Source organism: Athene noctua, chromosome 2, assembly GCF_965140245.1.
Source record: "Athene noctua chromosome 2, bAthNoc1.hap1.1, whole genome shotgun sequence".
NCBI lineage: Eukaryota > Metazoa > Chordata > Aves > Strigiformes > Strigidae > Athene > Athene noctua.
Window position 1 is genome coordinate 150,204,215 of NC_134038.1, and position 19,347 is coordinate 150,223,561.

The window sequence follows — 19,347 nt, forward strand, 5'->3', positions numbered from 1 at the left end:
CAGTTACTCAAACTTCATTGCCTGGTGCCTTTATGCTCTTGAGTATTATTAATTCTTTTTTCTCTAAGAAAATTACAGACAATCCAGCTTCAGTACTGTGACTCAGTTTGTCTTAACACTATATAATGAAGCTAGTTTGAAAAAAATCCCTCTTAGTTCAGCCTAAATATTGTGAAACATTTACAGGGACAAAGTTTTAAATGAATCTGTTCCAAAGAGCTTTTAAACTAATGTTATTTATTGTTTGAAATTTAAAAATACTACTCTGCTCTGCTTAAAAATGCTTAGAAGCCAACAAACTATTTTGGGAATCAAACAGTTCAGTAAGCAGCTACACAAGCCAAGCAAGGTGATAAAAGCAACTGAGGTTCCAAAGAATAGTACAATATCTGCAGTAAAATACCAGCTAAGTCCTTTCCAATCTATAAATGCTGTGATAAAAGATTCTTAGAACTCTCTTTGAAGCATTAAAACTATTTCTCTCAGCTATAGTACAAAACACAACAATTTGCTCAGTTAAAATATGTTTGCTCACTTACCAGCGACATAGAATATTCATAAATTGAGGCACAACAGAACAGCTATCTGCACTGCTCATTATACAGGTTTCTGAACTTCCTTTGAAACACCTGGGATTCTCTGCTACCACAGATTAGATGGTATCAGATAGCTATTGTAAGATTGTTCATTTTTAGTAACTAGTCCTAAAAATACTGAAGAATGCTTAAATAGGAAATAAGAATCCTCACATTGGTAGATATTGCTCCAGGACGTCTGTGAGTTTTTGTCTGGCCGTGGGATGCAGGCTGACCTTTAAATCCCCACCTTTTCATGACACCTTGAAATCCTTTACCAATTCTGAAAAGAAAAATAATTAAGAAACAAATTGGGTTAGTCAGCCTTAAGGTTACCAGCAATAACCAATAATTTCAGTCAGACTCATGATCTTTCTACCTTTAGCAAGGCTCAGCAGAGAGAATAATTTTTATTTTTTTTTTTAAATCTGTATTTTCTACCACAAACATATTCTAGTGCAATACCTAAAGGTTGCTTTACTGAGTAAGAAGACCTAGAATAGAGTCAAATAGGCAAAAAGACCAACATAAAATGCTCCTTGCTGTGATGGTCCTCAGTACATGGTACTGTAATGAAGCTTTCACCAGCTGGACACCAGAACGAACAAAACAACCAAAAAACCCAAATAAAAAGTAACCGTATAATAACACATGCAAAAACTTAATGACAGGCCCTGAGCGTAAAGGGAGAAAAGAAATGGCTGCTTAGACTATCATAAAAATAAACCAAGGAACATTTCCAAACAACACTGGACTCATTTCTTGAAAATAGTTTTGTGTGTAGTGAAAATACTTAACTCTTTTGATCAGTACTCATCTAACAAATAAGGTCTAAAACACAGTAACAAACAATGTTCAGAGTCCATGCCTTAATCTGAGGCACATGATAGTATTACTGGCTTTGGAGTTCTCCATTTATCGCAGAGACAGACTCAATAGGAAAAAATGCTTCACCACTGCACAAAACAAAAGCTGATTAAAGCGTGTGTTTAAAATGGCATTGTTTGTTTCCAGAAAGAAAAGTGTGACCACAGGGTTTATGGCTGCACTGATTATTTGATTAATTTAACAAGATGATCCTTTTCCTGCAATTTACAGAAATCCTTTCTCTGCTAATGCACTTTGCAATGTCATGGTCTTATTAGTTCAAGCATTAGAACCTTCCAGCCAAACACAGGAAAATAAAACCATGTATGAGCATGCAAATAGCACACTGTACATGAACTACATTTTCCTGACTCCCTTGATCAGAAAAGCACTACCATTAAAAACTAGAGAAAATATACAAATGCTGAAAACACCAACATGCACAAAAACTGGATTCTTTCCTCTTCCACTTGAATAATTCTCCTCTCGTTGCTTGGCCTAGTTGCCTAGAGCAAGTCAAACTACAGTCAAAACTAGCCACAAATCGGAAGAGTTTTTAGACCTGCAGAACCATAAGGAAATAAGACTTGTGCAACCAGTGTGTCCAACTTTTGGTTTTCCCCTTCCCTGCTCAGAACCTAGTGGTCAATTCCAGTTAAATTTGGCACAGAAGAAAGATATGTAATTGTTTACAATGAAAATTATTGATTAGAAAGTCCTGATTTTTTTTTTTTGCTCCTTTCTTACAACTAAGGAAATGCTAAAACATGATTAAAGTAGTGATATGCTCCTTTGGCTTGCCAGCTGGCCAGTGGTTGCCACCAGTAAGAGAGTCCTTCCAGGCCAGCAGATGGTGGTGCAGCATGGGGATATGGGGTCAGGGCTGTAAGAGGGAGCTAAAGGCACCTGGGGGAGGGACGAACTGCATTACCTGAGGTCATGAACACAAGACAGGAATCTAAAGGATGCAAGGCTTTGCTACACCAGTTTCTCATGAATCAGTTTATTTTAAAAGCTTGCAGTAATGAACAGCAATAGTTGTAAAAAAACAGTCTGAAAAACATTCAGACATTAATAAAGGCCCAAAATTTGTCTTCTTCTATGTCCGCAGATTGCTAGGGCATTAATAACTTAGCAGAAACTAAGCTATAGAAAAACTCATATCTGTTCCGCCAAAATGATATTTTTTTCTTTTAAACTATCTGGCCATGTTTTCCAAGAAGACTACTTCTGGCATCTCTAGCTGGAAGATGGAATTAGCAAACTCTCCAAAACCAACTGCAAGTGGGTTGCATAACAACAGCTGTGCAGTTACCACAGAGAGCAGATTGGGGGCATGATTAATTCTTTAGCTGCAGAAATGTACTTGCAATTCTGAGAAGACCATACAACCATCAAAAGCTACTATTTCAAAAGAAAAACAGTACTGTCAACTTAAATCAGGAAGCATAAATCCCTTATGTCATGAAACCACTTCAATATTTCATTCAGATTGTTCATTTTTAGACATGAACAATTTAGAATACTGTAAACTGTACTTTTAAATAAAAATATAAAAATCTAAGAAACAGTTAATACTTGTAAGAGACGCATTTTGGAAAAAAATGCTTACTTCACCAAATACTGTTATCTTCAAAAAGAAATCATATCACAAGATAGAGTTGCTAGTGTTTAATATTAGATTTATGCAATAGGGTATGGTCATCTACTTCCTGGTCTTTCCAATTACATAAATTTTTTCTGTGAACAAAGACTCAGACTTTACGACCCCAAAGCCTTAGGAAATTTATATGAAGTATGGCCAGACCAAAAAAACCCACTCTAGTAAACCTGAAAATTCTCATGCATCTGTTGATCTGGAATATAAAAACAAATCTCCAACATCTGAAATACTCTGGCTAAAGTAAAAATCTCTCAATGCTGAAATAAAAGTATTTCATAATTTACAATGCTTTACTATCTACCAAGGTTCTTTAATCATATTAGTTCAATAATGCTTTAGAAAAGTTTCATTTTTTATGAAAAACTGATTGAAGGTCTCTGAATTACCTACACTTTATCTTATGAGTTTTTGAACATTAACTTTCTATTCAACATGACATAGTTACCATCATAACTGAAAATAAAAACAAGTTTTTATTAATTAAGAAACCATTACAGTTTTCTTTCATTTTGAAGTTTTTGATTTTTTTCAACAGAATAAACAATGTATAATGTTCTTTAAACATGTTAAGATGAAAAAAAATTACACAGGCAGTGTATGTTTTTTCCTAGACTCATGCTCTATCTGAAATAAAGATGGAACCAGAATAAAACTACAAGATTATGTAAATAAAATATAAAGTTTAAAATAAAGGCATTATACTAACATCTGTTTAAATCAAATTTAGAAAGGAGGACTGTTCAACTAGGCATTTAGTATTTCAGCCAATATACCTCAATCATTCCAGAAGAAGTGGTTTTCCAACCTAAGTCCACCTTGATGTGACCATGATCTGCTCTCAATCAAGATTTCTCTACTATATGCAAATTTTCCATGACTCAAAATTTCTCTATATTTCTAATGCAAAGATTTCATATTCTTTCAATTATATGAAATGCAAAGTGCTTTTGAAACTTTTATCTTATAGAAACAAGGAAGAGAATTTAAAATGCATGCTGTTCAAGAAATACCATGGAAAATCAGAGAAGGATTTATAGTTTACAGTTTTCTTCAACTTTTTTAATTCTGCCAAAAAATTAACAAATATATAAGATTATTCTTGACTTCTGATGCCAAGTGTCAGCTATTAGTATTACTTACAATTTTCAAATTGTTTAATTGCCCTCTTTGACCTTCTTAAAATTACTGGGGTGTGACTGCATTCAGCATATATCACCAATAAAATACAAGAAAAATAAATATTGAAACTAAACCAGTATTTTGCAAAAGTGAAACAGAAAAATACCTGAAAATATTAGATTTTTATTAGTCTTGAGTTGATTTCCAACAAATATTTCATTATATTAGTGTGAGCTAGCCAAATCAAAAGATTAAAACATATGGTAATCACATATGCAATAACATACTATTTTATGCATACTATTTTTAGTGTATTATTTACACTATTCTATATAATTTCACATTAGCCTATATATGTATAAGAGATTCAACCAAACATGTACCTCTCCTGGATTTACTTTTCTTATGATGATCTGCAACACAATTTCATTTAAGAATGCACCAAAATCCCTGATTCCCCCCTCCCCCCCAAGAAGTCCTAACTACTGACATCCCACTACATCTTGTTCATTAAAATCTGTTAAATCTTTGAAAAGAAACACAGTACAATTCTAATTTAGAAGAAACTCAAACATGCGTAAGATGTGTAACTCCAGAATCCTTAACAGGCATAGTACTGGCAACTTCAGATATTTTCAAAAAACATTAAGGTTTGTAAAAGTGGGATCTTAATCTAGAACCATGTATTAAATAGAATTAATATTTAGATTCCACTCTCAAAGAATCAGGTTGTGTGCAGAATCTGAGATATGACCAAGAACCTACACTGAAGTAGAACATTTGTTATCCTACATGCAGTAAGACATGTACTTGTTGTCTTGGCCTGAATCAAGGAGTATATATTTCTGTTTCAACAACAGTAACATTAAACACTGTATCTGAACAAAAATACATGCATGAGACCTATCTTTATTAGGCTTGGTATGTATAATGTCACTGTTCTTCAATACATGGAATTTAGTCACTTGCTTAGCTTCACTAAAGCATGATTACCTGAGTCCCAGAAAGGAATCACAGGCAGCAATGATGATATGCAAAACTAAGACAAACAAATGTTAAATGAAAGGAAAATAATCTTTCCATAGGAGTAAAAATTAATTACACACTAGTCTCACCTGCAGGAAAGTGGCTGTTCAGGTCAACCACCTAATTCTGTACAAAACCCCATTTTCCAGGTTTGATACAAGTAAAATGCCAGTACCTAATCAGCCAACTTTCATTTAGAAAGCTGCTGAAATAAAGCACTCTAATTAAGCAACAATTTAGTTTGCTGCTAACTCTTCAAACTTATATATTTTAAAAATCAATTATTTAGATGATGTAGAAGAGAATTTCAACTACTTAGCCAAATAATTTCTGACAATTGTAGAGCACACTTTCAGGCTTAGATTACACCATTAAGCTAGTAAAGCTTAAATAAACCATAAACACAGCAGAAACATCACCTAATTCTGGCATACTTCAAATAAAACCACAGTTAGGTTTTCTCTGGAGTGACAAAATTTCTGGTGTTCTAAAGGTTTCCTGAAACACTGATGAAAACAGGTTGTGAAATGGCAGATAAAGGACGTATAACACACCTCCATCTCTGTGCAGCATTGGGCTAGCGCTGTAAGGCATGGTCCCACCTCTCTGCACTCCCATCTATTGGTCACCTTTGTACTAGTGCAGAAGCAAGCTGAGGCATGCAACTGATCCAGCTGAAAACTAACCAGGTGAAGAACACAGATAACTCACACTAATCTTTTCCTTCATACGACTCTGGAAGCCAGTACCAAGCAACAGAAAGTCGATGGCAACTCTGTGGGAGGAAGCACCACCTCCCCTTCGGGCAGCAGCCTCTACTATGACAGGTTAAAGAGGTCACAGAAGTGCAGCCTGAGAGAAGCATTTCTGGATGGTGCTATGTATTTTAGCCCAAAGCGTATCAGGGCTAAGACAGACCATCAGGCCACAGGAATTCTGAAGTTTACTGTTGTCCCAGAAAGGGCACCAAGCCTTTACACGTTTTTGGAATGTAACTTGGAAGCACTGAGGACGAGTCTACTCACTAAAGACTGCTATAACACTTAAGGATTGAGCTTTTAAATTGCTGAAAATGAGTACCAAGGAAAAAATTCAGCACTAAAGATTGACAGCATGCAGACACACTGCCTAATGTCAGTGCTCTAAAAGGTACTTGTACTGTGCTGAACAAATTATGAGACTTCAAAGAAAAACAAACTGCATACATCTTTAACTGAACTTTCTCCTTTCTGTGAAAGTGTTTTTCTTCACAGAGGCATAAATTAATCAAAACATTTCAAAAGACTTTGTCAAAAAACATTTGCAAGGAAAGTTTAAAAGCAGTTATAAAAAACCACCCTACACTGGTTAACCAAATCAAGATGCTAACCAAGACTTCTGAAACGTAGTGCAAGCACTTTGCTCAAGTGACAATAAGAAAAGCTTGCTCATTTGTAAGGAGCATAGTTTTGATTTATGTCTTGGCAGAAGAAAGCATACGAAAGGATACCTTGCTCAAATGAATCATTAAGAGCTAGCAAGAAAAAAACACAACCCTTTATATACCACTATATTATCTCCTCACTGAGGTGACATTAGTATTCTTTCTTTCCTTCTTAAAGGAGCAATTAGAATTAATCATGCTATTAACAACAGCAGTGATATTTTCATCTATATGATTTCAAATAATACACACTTCAGTGTTTCCTCTAGTAAAACAAAGTTACTGACAATCTTAAAAATGTAAAGTACGTGCTCATGTAAAAATATTTTTCTAAACTTTACTAGCGGTGTTAGAAAGTTTTTATGAATTACTGTCTGTTAAATCCATAATGGTTTGAACCAGGAAGATGGAAGTTGTAGATGGAAGGACAGAAAAACAAACTGTGCTACCTACTGTAACCCAGCATGATATCCTTATGTACCTTTTCAAAATGCCCCTATAGCTTAGGATTTTCAAGTGCCTACATCACTTCTGAAAATGGGACTTTAGAGAATAACGTATAAAGGATCATTTCAGCCTGTGGACCAAACCTTGCAGGTTCCCTCTTTGTTCAGTAGGGATAAGATGGCTCCTCTTGAGGGGGTTTCAGAGCACAAGTCTAACATGAAGTACATTCTCATTTTTCCTTCACAGTGCAGCCCAAATGTTACAGCTTAATGCTGTAACTGTTCCCAAGATAACTTTTTTTTGCCCTTCACTGAAGCATTTCTTGGATATTTTCATGACACTGTGAAATCTGTACTTACAGGCACAGTAACTAGGAATGCTAGATACAGTATTCTGAAAAATAATGAAAATCCCCCACCCAAGGATGACACTAAGCAACACTGGATGGTTTAAGACCCAAAGAAAAACTGAAATGTAGTAAAATAATTTAATTCTTGCCCAAGAGTTAAGGGAATATGACAAATGCCACACTCCAGAAAAGGGGAAATTTAGAAGAATGAAACATTAGAAGTAGAAGCCAGGAGTGCAAGTAGATCACAGAAAAAAATGTTAAAAAACCCCTGGATATAGAAAGACTGTTAATATGATTCTCTGATAGTTCTAGAAAACTCATGATAAAAAAAAATCAGTCTTTCTCTTTAGCTGAAGAATTTTTTCTTCAGCTATATAGTAGGATTATGTAATGCGCTACCAAAATCAGCAGTACAAAAAAAGCTGATTTCTGAAATGGGATCATACAAATACCTGGGGAAAACAGATTAGAAATACTGAATTAAAAGATAGGATGGATTTACTGAACACGAACAAGAACCAAGCCTATTTTTATCTTGCTAGTATTTTCAAATATATACAGCAAGACACAAATCAATATTGTGTGGCTTCTTACCAGTATCTTTTACACGGCCAAAAGAAACGTTTCCGAGTTCTTTAAATACTTCTGAAACACCAAAGCTTTTCTGCATTAACAAAGCATGACAGTCTACGTGGAACGACTGTATTCCTAACAACATTGTGCTTTGCTTTGCAAAAAAGCTATTGTCTTTTATAGGCTGCTCACTGAATGCAATTTAGAAGTAGAATGAATAATATACCAGATTTAAGTATTACATAAGGAAGTTCAACAAAAAAAAAAAAAGACTAATTCCAGTTAACTCCTTGACTCCTTTTCTCAACAGAGTGCCTTCATAGGTGTAGTCAAGTGTAGCTGTATTAGAATACACTACTTGGTTGTACTGATATGGTCGATTTCCCCATCTATACAAAGCCCTGTGAATAATATTAGACATTTGTTAAGTGTTACACATATGTGGGACAATTACAATGGGTGATAATTCAACAAGGCCAGCTGGGTATTATTTCTATTACACAAAAAATAAAACATCAAATGGAAAACATTATCTTTGTATCACAACACAACAAAAATGCACTTCACTGAAATATGGAGATAGGAGTTCTCTGTTCTCTTGGGCAGTAGAAATCATGGACGTAACAGAAGAGGCATGACTAGTCTTTGTCACAATGCCAGTTTTTCTTTTGACACCCTCTACGACTTGAGCTCTAATTTGGCATACTCAGTGGTCTGAGAGGAAATCACTCCTCCCACGTTAAAGTAAAAGATCATTACCATTGCTGGCAAGGAGATGAGCTGGAATATGAGAGAAAACAAAAGAAGAATTTGACAGCTCTGCTAAACGTATTCACTATGTTTTTGCTTTTCTTTCATTCCACGTGATTTATCTTCATATCTCTTCACAAAATCAGAATTAAGCAGTCTTTCTGGGAACTGATGTCTTCCAGCATTTATCCATCACTGCTATATACTCCAAATGCTGCATTATAGACCTCTTCACCCATGCTAAGCTTGAGCCCCTTTCTCAAGTTGTTTGTCAAAACTTTAATGCTAATCATGTATGTGTGACAGATTATACATGCAGAATCATAGCCCTAATAGCATTATTTGTTTATCTACCATGTTCAAAATCAAAAGTAAGCCTCAGCAATGAAAGTTAATTTAGTATTTTTGACCCAATGGATGAATGGACTTCTATTTCCTGTCAGTATTCTTACAACTGTATTTCAGTTTTTGTAAGCCATGCATTCAAGTCAAAGTAGAAGGGGAAAAAAAAATTCAACCAGTCTGTTTGAAAGATGAACCGTACATGTTAAATCATTAGGAACCTACGTTTTTGCAGTAACATCCACAAATTGCCCTGGGCGGAAGTGAGCAGCATACAAAGGAGTACCTTCAAAAGAAGAGGAGAGATCATGTTCAACTAAGTGCTGAAATCCTTGAACCACTATTCAATCATTACCATCCAGGGTAGATTACAGTCACAGGAAACAAAACTGATTTTATTCATATATTATTTGTTCTTCTTTATAAATCTCACTGACTAAAATAGATGCTTTTTAGTTACTACTTAAGCATATTCCTTAGTTCCTAGTCCAATTCCAGATGAGTAGGAAGGAAGGGTCAAGGGCTTACTCAGATACATTGAACTTCAGACACTGAAAGAGACAAAGCCCAAAATGCTTAATTAGTTAAGACTCAAAATAAACAAACTTGGCAAGAGAACTGAACATGATCCACTTGTAACTACTACCACTTTCCAAGGTGGAGGGTTTAAAAAAAAAAACCAACCCACCCTAACAAAAAATCCCAACCAAAACACTTCCTATAACAATTGGGGTTAAGAATTAAAAAAAAAAAACCAAACCAAACAAAAAGGTTTTGCAATGCTTCCTCTTTACCTCTTTGTTAAGACACAGTGTTTCCTAACTGAAGACTGTGGCACTAGCACAGCTTCATCTACTGAGGAATTACCTATACACTACCCTTTAGTAGTAGTGGCACAGCCAGTCAGTGACATCACTCACCTGACTGCAAGTACACTCATTCCCCTAAGTGCTTGTAGTATCAATGTTTTAATTTTAATTAAAAAGATTTGTCTTCAGCAAATTTTTTCATCCAAGGGCAATATTCTTTTATTAGCAGCTTTAAAAAGAATTGATAACTCAGTTCATTATACATGAACTTTCATCTGAAGATCCATTGCTGCATCTTTAACAGGTTCCAGCCTGTTTTAAGTCAATTAAAAAAATGAAATTTTAATCACTTCATGTCCACATCTATTTTCATGATGTTTTCAAATCTGTATGAATGCAAATTGAAACAGTGTAAACCTTCCTAAGTCTCAAGTATATAAATCCTCAATTATTTCATGTTATATTTATATGATCCATACACACCTGGGATAAGATGCCTGTCAACTGACAGAAAATCATTTACATGAAAGATGTTATGTACAAAATATTCACACTGCAAAATCAATTTATTGAAAAGTTGCGATTCTGCTTTATCTCAAGCTTTTGCTTCCATTTATGAGTCCAGACTTCCTCTTCATGTCAGATTTGATTTTTATCAGTTACTGCACTGTCTTAAAAAGGTCTTGTAAAAGCCTCTCTAACAGCACAGAAATGAAAAGCACAGAATGAAAGCAACCTAACCATACTAGCTAATAAAACCTTAAAAACATAAAACTTTTCATTATATCTCCAAACTTCTCATACTGATTTTTAGTGAGAACTTTGTTATAACATGTCTTAATGTGTTTTACTTTGCAAGCTGCCAGAAAAAATGCCATATATGACAGCCATCAGTCCTACTTCTGAATACAGCAAGAAGAAACAAACCTCAAGCTGCTATTTTAGGCTCCTAAGAAAAACATCACCACAAAATTCTCAGTGCCCCTCTCATAAGGACAATCAGAGAACTTCCTGTAAATGCGTTCATATTTATTCCCAACAAGTGAGTCAAGGTTACAGACATTTATTTCTTAAGTCAATGTTCATATTAGCTGGTTTGGATTAGACTTATTTTTTAATCAATAGAAACATAATATCCAGGAAAAAGGAAAAATACTACCTCTCAACCCTAGAAAGTAAAGTCCATTTCCTAGTTTTCCCTAAGAAAAAAAGTAAGTTTGTGCTCAATGACAAAGAAATAAGCATCCGGAAATTTCCATACGAAACAAAAATTAAATGCATGTCATAACTCGGTTTAAGTCTACAGGTGGCCAACATTAAATGATTATGCATATAATATTCAGTACCTCAGAAAGATTACCTGGTTTAATTATGGCATCATCTGTTACATTAAATAACGTAATTTTCTGTTTCCGTGGTACTCCAGCTTCTTTAAAAATTTCCATTGCAGACTCTGATTTCTGTAACAAAGAGCAGCCATAGAAAAGAAATGATCTTAAAATATCCAAGGATCAATCTAGCACAGAAAGAGACTGTGGACTGTCAGCACCACTCAGAAACAGACAGATCATACTACACTTTTAACTTGAGACTATCATTTTAACTCTATATAAAATTAATTTAAAACTCCTGTGTCTGCATTTTATTTTCTGTCAACTAGTTACCCTATGGCTACATCATAAAAACAAGAGAGATATGAAGATTTCTAAGATCAGAAAAGAGAAATGAACCATTTAAAATGTATATAAAATCTATTACTGCTTTTTCATGACTTTCAGAATTTTGTAGTAATTTAAAAGCATCTTCTCTTTTTCAAAGATTCTAATGACTTAGTTTCACATCACTGTAAATATAATTTATTTAACTAACAAAACCATAGAAATAAAGCCTGGTCTTGCAGAAGCTTCTAGAAATGCTTAACTTCCCACAGAACAGAATCTAGAGTCCCTGGACAAAAAGAAAAATAAAAAACAGGTTTATGATTCATATATTTTTAAGATATACCAAGTGCACAGTGTCAAACCACTGCTGACTTACTCTCCTTTTTAGAAGAGTCTGACAAAGTACTTAAAATTGTTCTCAGCTGTTTTAAACAAGACAGCTCACAGAGCAGCTGACCACTGAGATGATACTAACCAATGAAAACAGCGATGCAGGAAAAATGCAGCCATAGGAATAAAGCAATGCAGCTGATTTTTCTTCAAATGAATTCTCCTAGAAAGCAATTTAAGCATCTGACAATACTGTCACATGTGGATAGTCCTATCTCTGAGGCTCACTTCTCAAAAGTTCCACGCAGTTCTCTCTCACTCAAAAATGATGTTGTGTATTTTAAAAGTTACTTACATTAGTTTGTCTTAAAATTGTTACTTAGCTTATTTTGAAAATCTGCATGTTGCCTTGCCTTTTATTTTTAAAACTGTTAAAAAGCATTAGGAGAACAGAGGTAGTTTTGTAAAGAATGAGGAAGCAAGATGATGAGGATCTCTGACTTAGACACAAACCAGAAATTTTGATATTATGAATCTGTCCTTATTTAAGGAGAAAGTGTGGATACAAAGTGTTTGAGAAATAAGAGGGTTTTCTGACACAAACACAAATAAATACAAAATCTCCCATAAGACCACAAAAATTTGAGGCATCAATGGAGGACAACTGTATTAAACCGTGGTACCATATGTAAGAATTAAGTGAAGAAATCCCCTTTATATTAAATGTCTGCATATCAATCCTTTATTTCTACTGTTATGTAAAATTGCTGCCTTAGATGACAGCAAGGGGAGCTCTGAGCTCACCACAGGTGCCTGGAAAGAGCTACCAGAGCTGAAGAAAGGCATAGTGAAGTCAAGGGGTAAAAATTGCTTACGTCTCAGGAGTCCTACTATAGCCTTGCACTGCTCTACTTCAACAACAAATCTTTAGTCAAGTCAGAGCAACGTATTTCTACAAACAAAACCCCACAGTCTTTACAAAGCCTTCCTAAAAGGAACACTGATGAGAAGAACAGAGTGAATTCTCAGACGTTCTTAAAGACCAACAGTATCTTCCAGTACTATAGGAAAATGATCAATATGTCCTCACTTAAGGGAAGCATATAAAGTATTTTTGACAAAAAAATGTTAGAACACTGACAGAATTGGTCTTTTAAGAATAATTTTGCATTAAAAAAAATAATGAAAAATCTACTCATTTGTAATACATTACATCAGGGTAAAAAGGAAAAATAAAAAATCTGGCTAAAAATGCAATAACCCTTATCATTTTTTAAGCAGTCTGACACCCAAAAGAAATACATGAAACTCTTTTGTTAGTAAAATTACTGAGGGAATCATTATATTGAATTAATTAAAAATCAGTAGCTGTGAGGAATCTGACGAAGACAGATGTTCCTATGAGGAATTAACAGAAGATAAACTGCTTATGCTAATACAATACAGTATCATCCAGCTTTCTTTTAATTCTTACTTCCAGGTACTTCCGAGAGAAAAGAAACACATAAAAAGACCGATAAACATAGAAAAGCAATGATTGAAGCCTGCAGCTAAACCACAGAAAGACACTTTGTTAGTACCTTAACAAGTAAAATTGTTTGGAATCAGTATGCCAAGTCCTTTCTCAGAAATGATCTAGTTTATACAATGATGATGATAACAATAACAGTAATACAGAGCTCAGTCTCAAGCCAGGTCCTCAACACAGATTGGCCTCGGGATATTTAATTAATTTCTTTATTAAAGTGAGTCTAAGTTCAACCAAATTAATAGGAGCTAACTTGAAAAAATTTCTGTCCAAAAGAGTATTTAACATAAATCAAACTACTAAAAAAATCCTTGACTTGTCTTTTTAGGTAGTTTGGCTTTGAAGAAATTTTCTTAGTTCACAAGAGCTGTTTAAATAGAATTTTTTCTACATAACTCCTTGCTTCCTCCCTGTTTTGCTCTGACATGTTGAATCATTAACAACATCACCTTTATGAAAGATCAACTGTCAGAAGTCTAATGTGCATAGTACAACTTGAAAATTATTATTCACATTCTTGTAAGTCTTAAACTGAGGTAACAGGGAACAAAAAACACAGCTGTAATTTCTCCAGGAAAAATGTCACACCTGGAAGGCGTGGACTAAAGTGAAAGGATAGACACCAGAGAAGTATAAGAAATAGCATAAATCCACTGCATAAAAGAAAGATACCTTAAAATGTATATAAGCATGTTCAAAATCATAATATACTATAAAATCCAACAGATTTATCAAATCTCTCACATCCACTAAAGCAAAAACAAGTACACAGACTAATTTTGAGGCTCTGGGACAAGTTTCTGTTTGAAAAAGGCAAATATATGACCTCAAAAAGCCACAATTACCCAGACAATCTGTTTAGTAATCATGAGTCTTACTTTTTTTTACTTGCCTAAATCAAACAAATGAGTTTCAGGATACTGCAAGAAGTGAAAAGTGATATTTTATAGAAATAACGGATCACAGAAACGGTAATCCTTTAAGGGAAAGCTTTGTTCCTGCCTTGATCTATAATTCAATTTTCCTCCTCAGAAATGACAGCTCTTAGACAACCTTAGCCATTGAAGGTGCCTGGGAATTCCACATCAGACAACTGGGGTGTCTAAACAAGTGAGTGGTTTTGATATTGCTGTTGATGAGCTATAATCACAAAGCTATCTTCCTGAAAATGTAAGTCTTAAACCTACTCATCAGTAAAACTATATGAAATTAAACAATCTCAGCAGATCTGTGGAAAAATTATAACAGAAGGGTAAGCTAGAGAACAAAGTCTTTTAAAGAACTGATGAAGCGGGGTAAGTTTACAACAGGCCATTAAAACATGCATCTTGCAGTCCTTATCTCATATTGCATCTCCACGGCATGGCACACAGTTTTCTATACTGCTAAAGGCCCTTCAGACCATCAGCATGGGACACTGCACCTCAAAGCAACTTCCTAAGCCCACAGCTTTCCTAGAGAATCAAGAGCCAAAACTTTCAATTTCCTTTCTATTCTCTTAACCAAGAATCAACACTAACATTAAGGAAATATGCAAGGGTGAATGTGACAAGAGATCAGTTCCAAACCATGCATGTCTGCCAATTAGTCTTTTTAAGAAGTCTACCTATGCTATTTTTGTACTGTAATCACAACAGAAACAACTATTCTAAGAAAAACACCCAAAGTGGTTCACTTACAGAAAAAGGAGATGCATTTTTGCCTCCAACAAGTAGCTGAGATGTGCTTCCACCTGACTCTTCCTTTGAAATGTATTTTAAAACATGGCAATCTTGCACCTTAAGAAAAGAAAAAGTGTTCATTTGAGTATAAGCAGATGTGTACACTTTGAGACCACAGTAAGAGATTATCAAAACAAGAGAAAAAGTCAGTCTGTTTTCATTTGTATCTATATAACAGGAGATACAGCCTACAAGTAGGTGAGTGTGTTACCTTTTTGTCGTAGATATTCTGTTTCCAATCAATTAAATAAAGACTTATCTTAGAAAAAAATATCAGTAGAATGCAAACTATATTTTCATAGTCATCCTTTGCCTACAAGATCTGCAAAAATCTCTACTGTATGTAGCAGCAAAGCCCACATTTTAGACTCCTGCTCCTTCTCCCTGTAAACCTGATGCCCTTCACAGCACTGGTTCATCATATGGCAGCAACAGGTCATCAAACAGCTTCATCACAGCAGCAGCTGCCAGAGAGTATGAAGAAGCAGCTTCAGGGCTACAAAGGCTCAGAAACCAAGGTGAAATTAATCCCAAAGTGCCTGCAGGTGGCAAAATAAAAAAAGTGAAGTGGGGTAGTTAACCCCAGCTTTATGTTGCCTCTCATCCTCCCTCACCTAGGTAATTACTATGCATCGTTCTACAGCATTTGAACAGCTGAGGCAGAAGACAGGCCGCTCCTAGAAAGTTTGGGATATAAACAGAATAGGCATGGTGTACTATGCAGGGCTGAAAGAAATCTTTCCTTTCTTTAGGAATCCCCTACTCTGTACAAATGGTAAGTTTCACTTTTGCCTAAAACTTCTGGTTAATTAATACAGTATAGGAGATGAAATTTATTATGATTTATTTCACCTTAAGTAGCGTGACAGCATGTTTTTTTCCTGACTTGGTCCATATTGGCATCATTCCCAGTTTTACTGCAACAACACCAACTCGGATGGAACCTGCAAATCAAACAGAACATGGATGCAACTCTACATTTAACATTTGAAAGTCCATCTCACAATATGCGAAGCCTCATTAACTCTGATATTTCCTAAGGAGTTGAAGAAGGAGAGAGAAAACATCACTGACTCCCTGCAGGCAGGCTGGGAATAATTGTTTTTAATCCCACCAGCAGTAAAGTTCTATTTCAGTTGTGTTTGATAGAACATGCAAACTAGTTTCCCGCTAAGGTTAGAACAACTAAAGCTTCAGAGTCGTTTTCTTTAGAAAACACAGCACTCATGTAAAATTTTAGAGCCAAGCTAACTATTGAAAAATTTACTGTAGGAGGTTCCGCCCATCCTGACCTTTGCATATTTTTGTCACTGTAACTGTACAGCAAAGGCAATCTGTCTGGCTTCTGACAGTCTGTGGCATGAAAAACAGAACACTTAAGATGAAGAATAAATACTCTGAAGTTTGAAAAATGTTCTTTGTTCCAGTTGCCACTGTCATACCTGAGAATTTTCTCATGTATTTGCAGACTGTCAGGCTGTTATTTGCTGTCAAATATTGTGACCCTTTTGAAGGCTCAGAAACTTTATATTGTGCTCTACTCCACAAGACTTTGGAATCACTCAATAGAAGTGGGATGTGTTATATATTACACTTTTTCTTCAGAGTCCACCAATATTTACAAGAACATTTTCAAGTTCATATACTTTATATCCTAGGGAGTCTTTTTTATGAATTCTTGGTTTATTATCTTGTCACCGTGCAGCAGTGGGACTGGTAAAGTGCTGATCTGGCCTAAACCCAACATTCTTAGCAGGTTCTTAACACCCTGTAACATTTTAAATGCTTTTTAGAGAACTGATGTATTGCACTTACTTATTTACTAGGAGATGTATTGACTGATTGAGGTAAAAGCACAAAGGAGAGTACTTTACAAGACACAATCCTGATGTTACTGAATGCAACAACACAAGAATAATTTCAGCATAAGTTTGGTATTTCAGAAGAGATGCTTTCTCACCTGGTTTCCACTCATTCAGTGGCCATGGCTCATCTTTCAGAGGGTACAGCTTGCTGGCTGTCTGAGCTTTGTATTCCTCCGCAGTTATCTTCTTGAGAAACTGGACATTCTCTTCAGAAAGATGCTCATGCCACCATGTTGCACTGTTAATGTGCCTGACTACAAAGCCCAGCTGTCCCCTTTCCAGTGGTGGGAAAAAGTTTTAAGTGTCTTATCAGTTCAGTGTCTCATAACATGTATGTTTGTAATGTAATACATACTACATATCATTATATAATACAGTATACAGTCATAAAGACCAAAATTATATTAGCAAGCTGTTCAACCACCATTTCTCCAACTGGCCATCCTTGACCAACAACACCTAAATACTTGTCATGCTCTCATCTAACTTTCAAAGTATTCTAAAATACACCAAAGGGGAGCAAGCAACAACATCAACCAACCACTCCTTCTATGATAAAAAACCCTAAATCTGTGAACAAAGACATGGCAGTAGGTGGTGTTAACTTTAGCTTTCAGCACTTTCAACACTATCTCCTGTGGCATCTGTCTATCCAAGCTGGGATGTGATGACACAGATGGGTGGGCTATCACATGGACAAAAACCTGGCTGGATCATCAGGCTGAAAGAGTTGTGGTTAATGGTTTGCACTCTATCAGAAGGCCAACCAGAAGTAGAGTTCCTCAAGACTATTCAGGAATGCGTCCTGTTTAATATCTTTGTCAGTGGCCTGTGAGAGGGGATGAGTACACCCTTAAGTTTGTGAATGAACTGAACTGAGAGAGCAGCGATAATGCTCAAGGGTGTCCCTCTGCCAGTCTGAGGGACAAGCCAACAAAGAACTCAACAAAATTCATAAAGGAGAAATAAAAAGTCCCACACCTGGGATGGAGTAACCTCTTGCAAAGGGTACAGGCCATGACTTCAGCAGAGCTGCTCCCCCAGTTACACAAAGGGCCTGGGAGTCCTGGGGGCCAAAAAGGTGAAAAAAGGAGCCAGCAGGCTCCTGGCTGCAATGAAGACTAACAGCAGCCTGGGCTGTATCTACAGAAGCACAGTCTGGAGGTCAAGGGAAGCAATTATCATCCTTTCTTCAGCATTCCAAGTAGACCACATCTGCAATACTAAATCCACTTTCTGGTCCCCAGTACAACAAGGATGTTTGTAAACAAGCGAGTCCAGCAGTGATACACAAAAATACAGAGGCTGGAGCACCTGCACTAGGAGGACTGAGGTAAATGGGCTTGTATAATTTGGAGAAGAGGAGGCTTAGGGGGGACCTGACAGAAGCTTTCCAATACCTTTAAGAAGGTTACTGTTAAGACAGAGCCAGGCTATGTTTATCAAGATGTATGCTAGGAGAATGAGAAAATTGGTATAAACCAAAAACAGGGGCTCTGATTTGACATAAGGAAAAAATGTTCAGCCTGGGGACAGTGAAACACTGCAACAGGGACCCAGAGAGACTGTGCTGCCTCTGTCCATGGAGGCTCTCAAGGCCCAACCAGACAAAGCCCTGAACAACCTGCTCTGACCTCAGAGCTGGCCACACCACAAGCAGAAGATGAGGCTACAAAGCGCCTCAGCTCCCTTCCAGCCCCAACAACTCCCTGATTTTACAGCTCACTGTACTGCCATAATTTCTGTGGGGGCTAAAGCTTGAATGCTCCTCAATCCTCTGCAAGCACAATGAAACAGTGTTTAATGCCACAGTTAGCGAATGCCTGGCGCTAGTTGTAACAGCAGGCCAATGTGACTCAAAACAAAGCAGGTCAAGCCGCTCACTGCGAGGCAAAGGTACTTTGGTTGCAAATATACATGTCCCACCCCAACGCCCAGGCAGGCTGGGGCTATTACCAGCACTGAGCCGGAGCCCTACCGCCTTTTCATGTGCCAACTGCACCCAGAAGCCTCTGGAAACGGCAAAGGGAAGGGGATAGGAAGGGGAAGGGCCCGCCGAGGGGTCCGTCATGGCAGGGCTGGCACAGGGTCCGAGCCCCCTCTCTTCCCGGCCCTCCCCGCAGCAGCCCGCTCGCCTCCCCTCCCCGCCCTTCCGCTACCTGCCGCCGGGAGCCCCCGCCGCCGCCCAGAGCGGCCTCCCCAGCGCCGCCGCCCGCAGCCGGCCCAGCAGCCCCCAGCCAGCCATGCCGCCACCCTCGGCGGAGCCGCCGCCTTCCGGCGCCGCCTGGTCCGACGC

General features: G+C 36.8%; 1 protein-coding gene across 1 annotated transcript in view; it reads right to left on the bottom strand.

The window, feature by feature from the left end:
- MRPL3 (mitochondrial ribosomal protein L3) overlaps positions 1-19,347 on the bottom strand; it is a 30,514-nt gene extending 11,167 nt beyond the window's left edge. The window contains exons 1-7 of the mRNA XM_074898112.1: positions 19,211-19,347; positions 17,147-17,325; positions 16,039-16,130; positions 15,145-15,243; positions 11,307-11,406; positions 9,363-9,423; positions 750-858 (exon numbers count right to left, since the gene is read on the bottom strand). Of these exons, the coding sequence (XP_074754213.1) occupies positions 750-858; positions 9,363-9,423; positions 11,307-11,406; positions 15,145-15,243; positions 16,039-16,130; positions 17,147-17,325; positions 19,211-19,296 (726 nt within the window). The 5' untranslated portion in view covers positions 19,297-19,347. The remainder of the gene's footprint in view (positions 1-749; positions 859-9,362; positions 9,424-11,306; positions 11,407-15,144; positions 15,244-16,038; positions 16,131-17,146; positions 17,326-19,210) is intronic.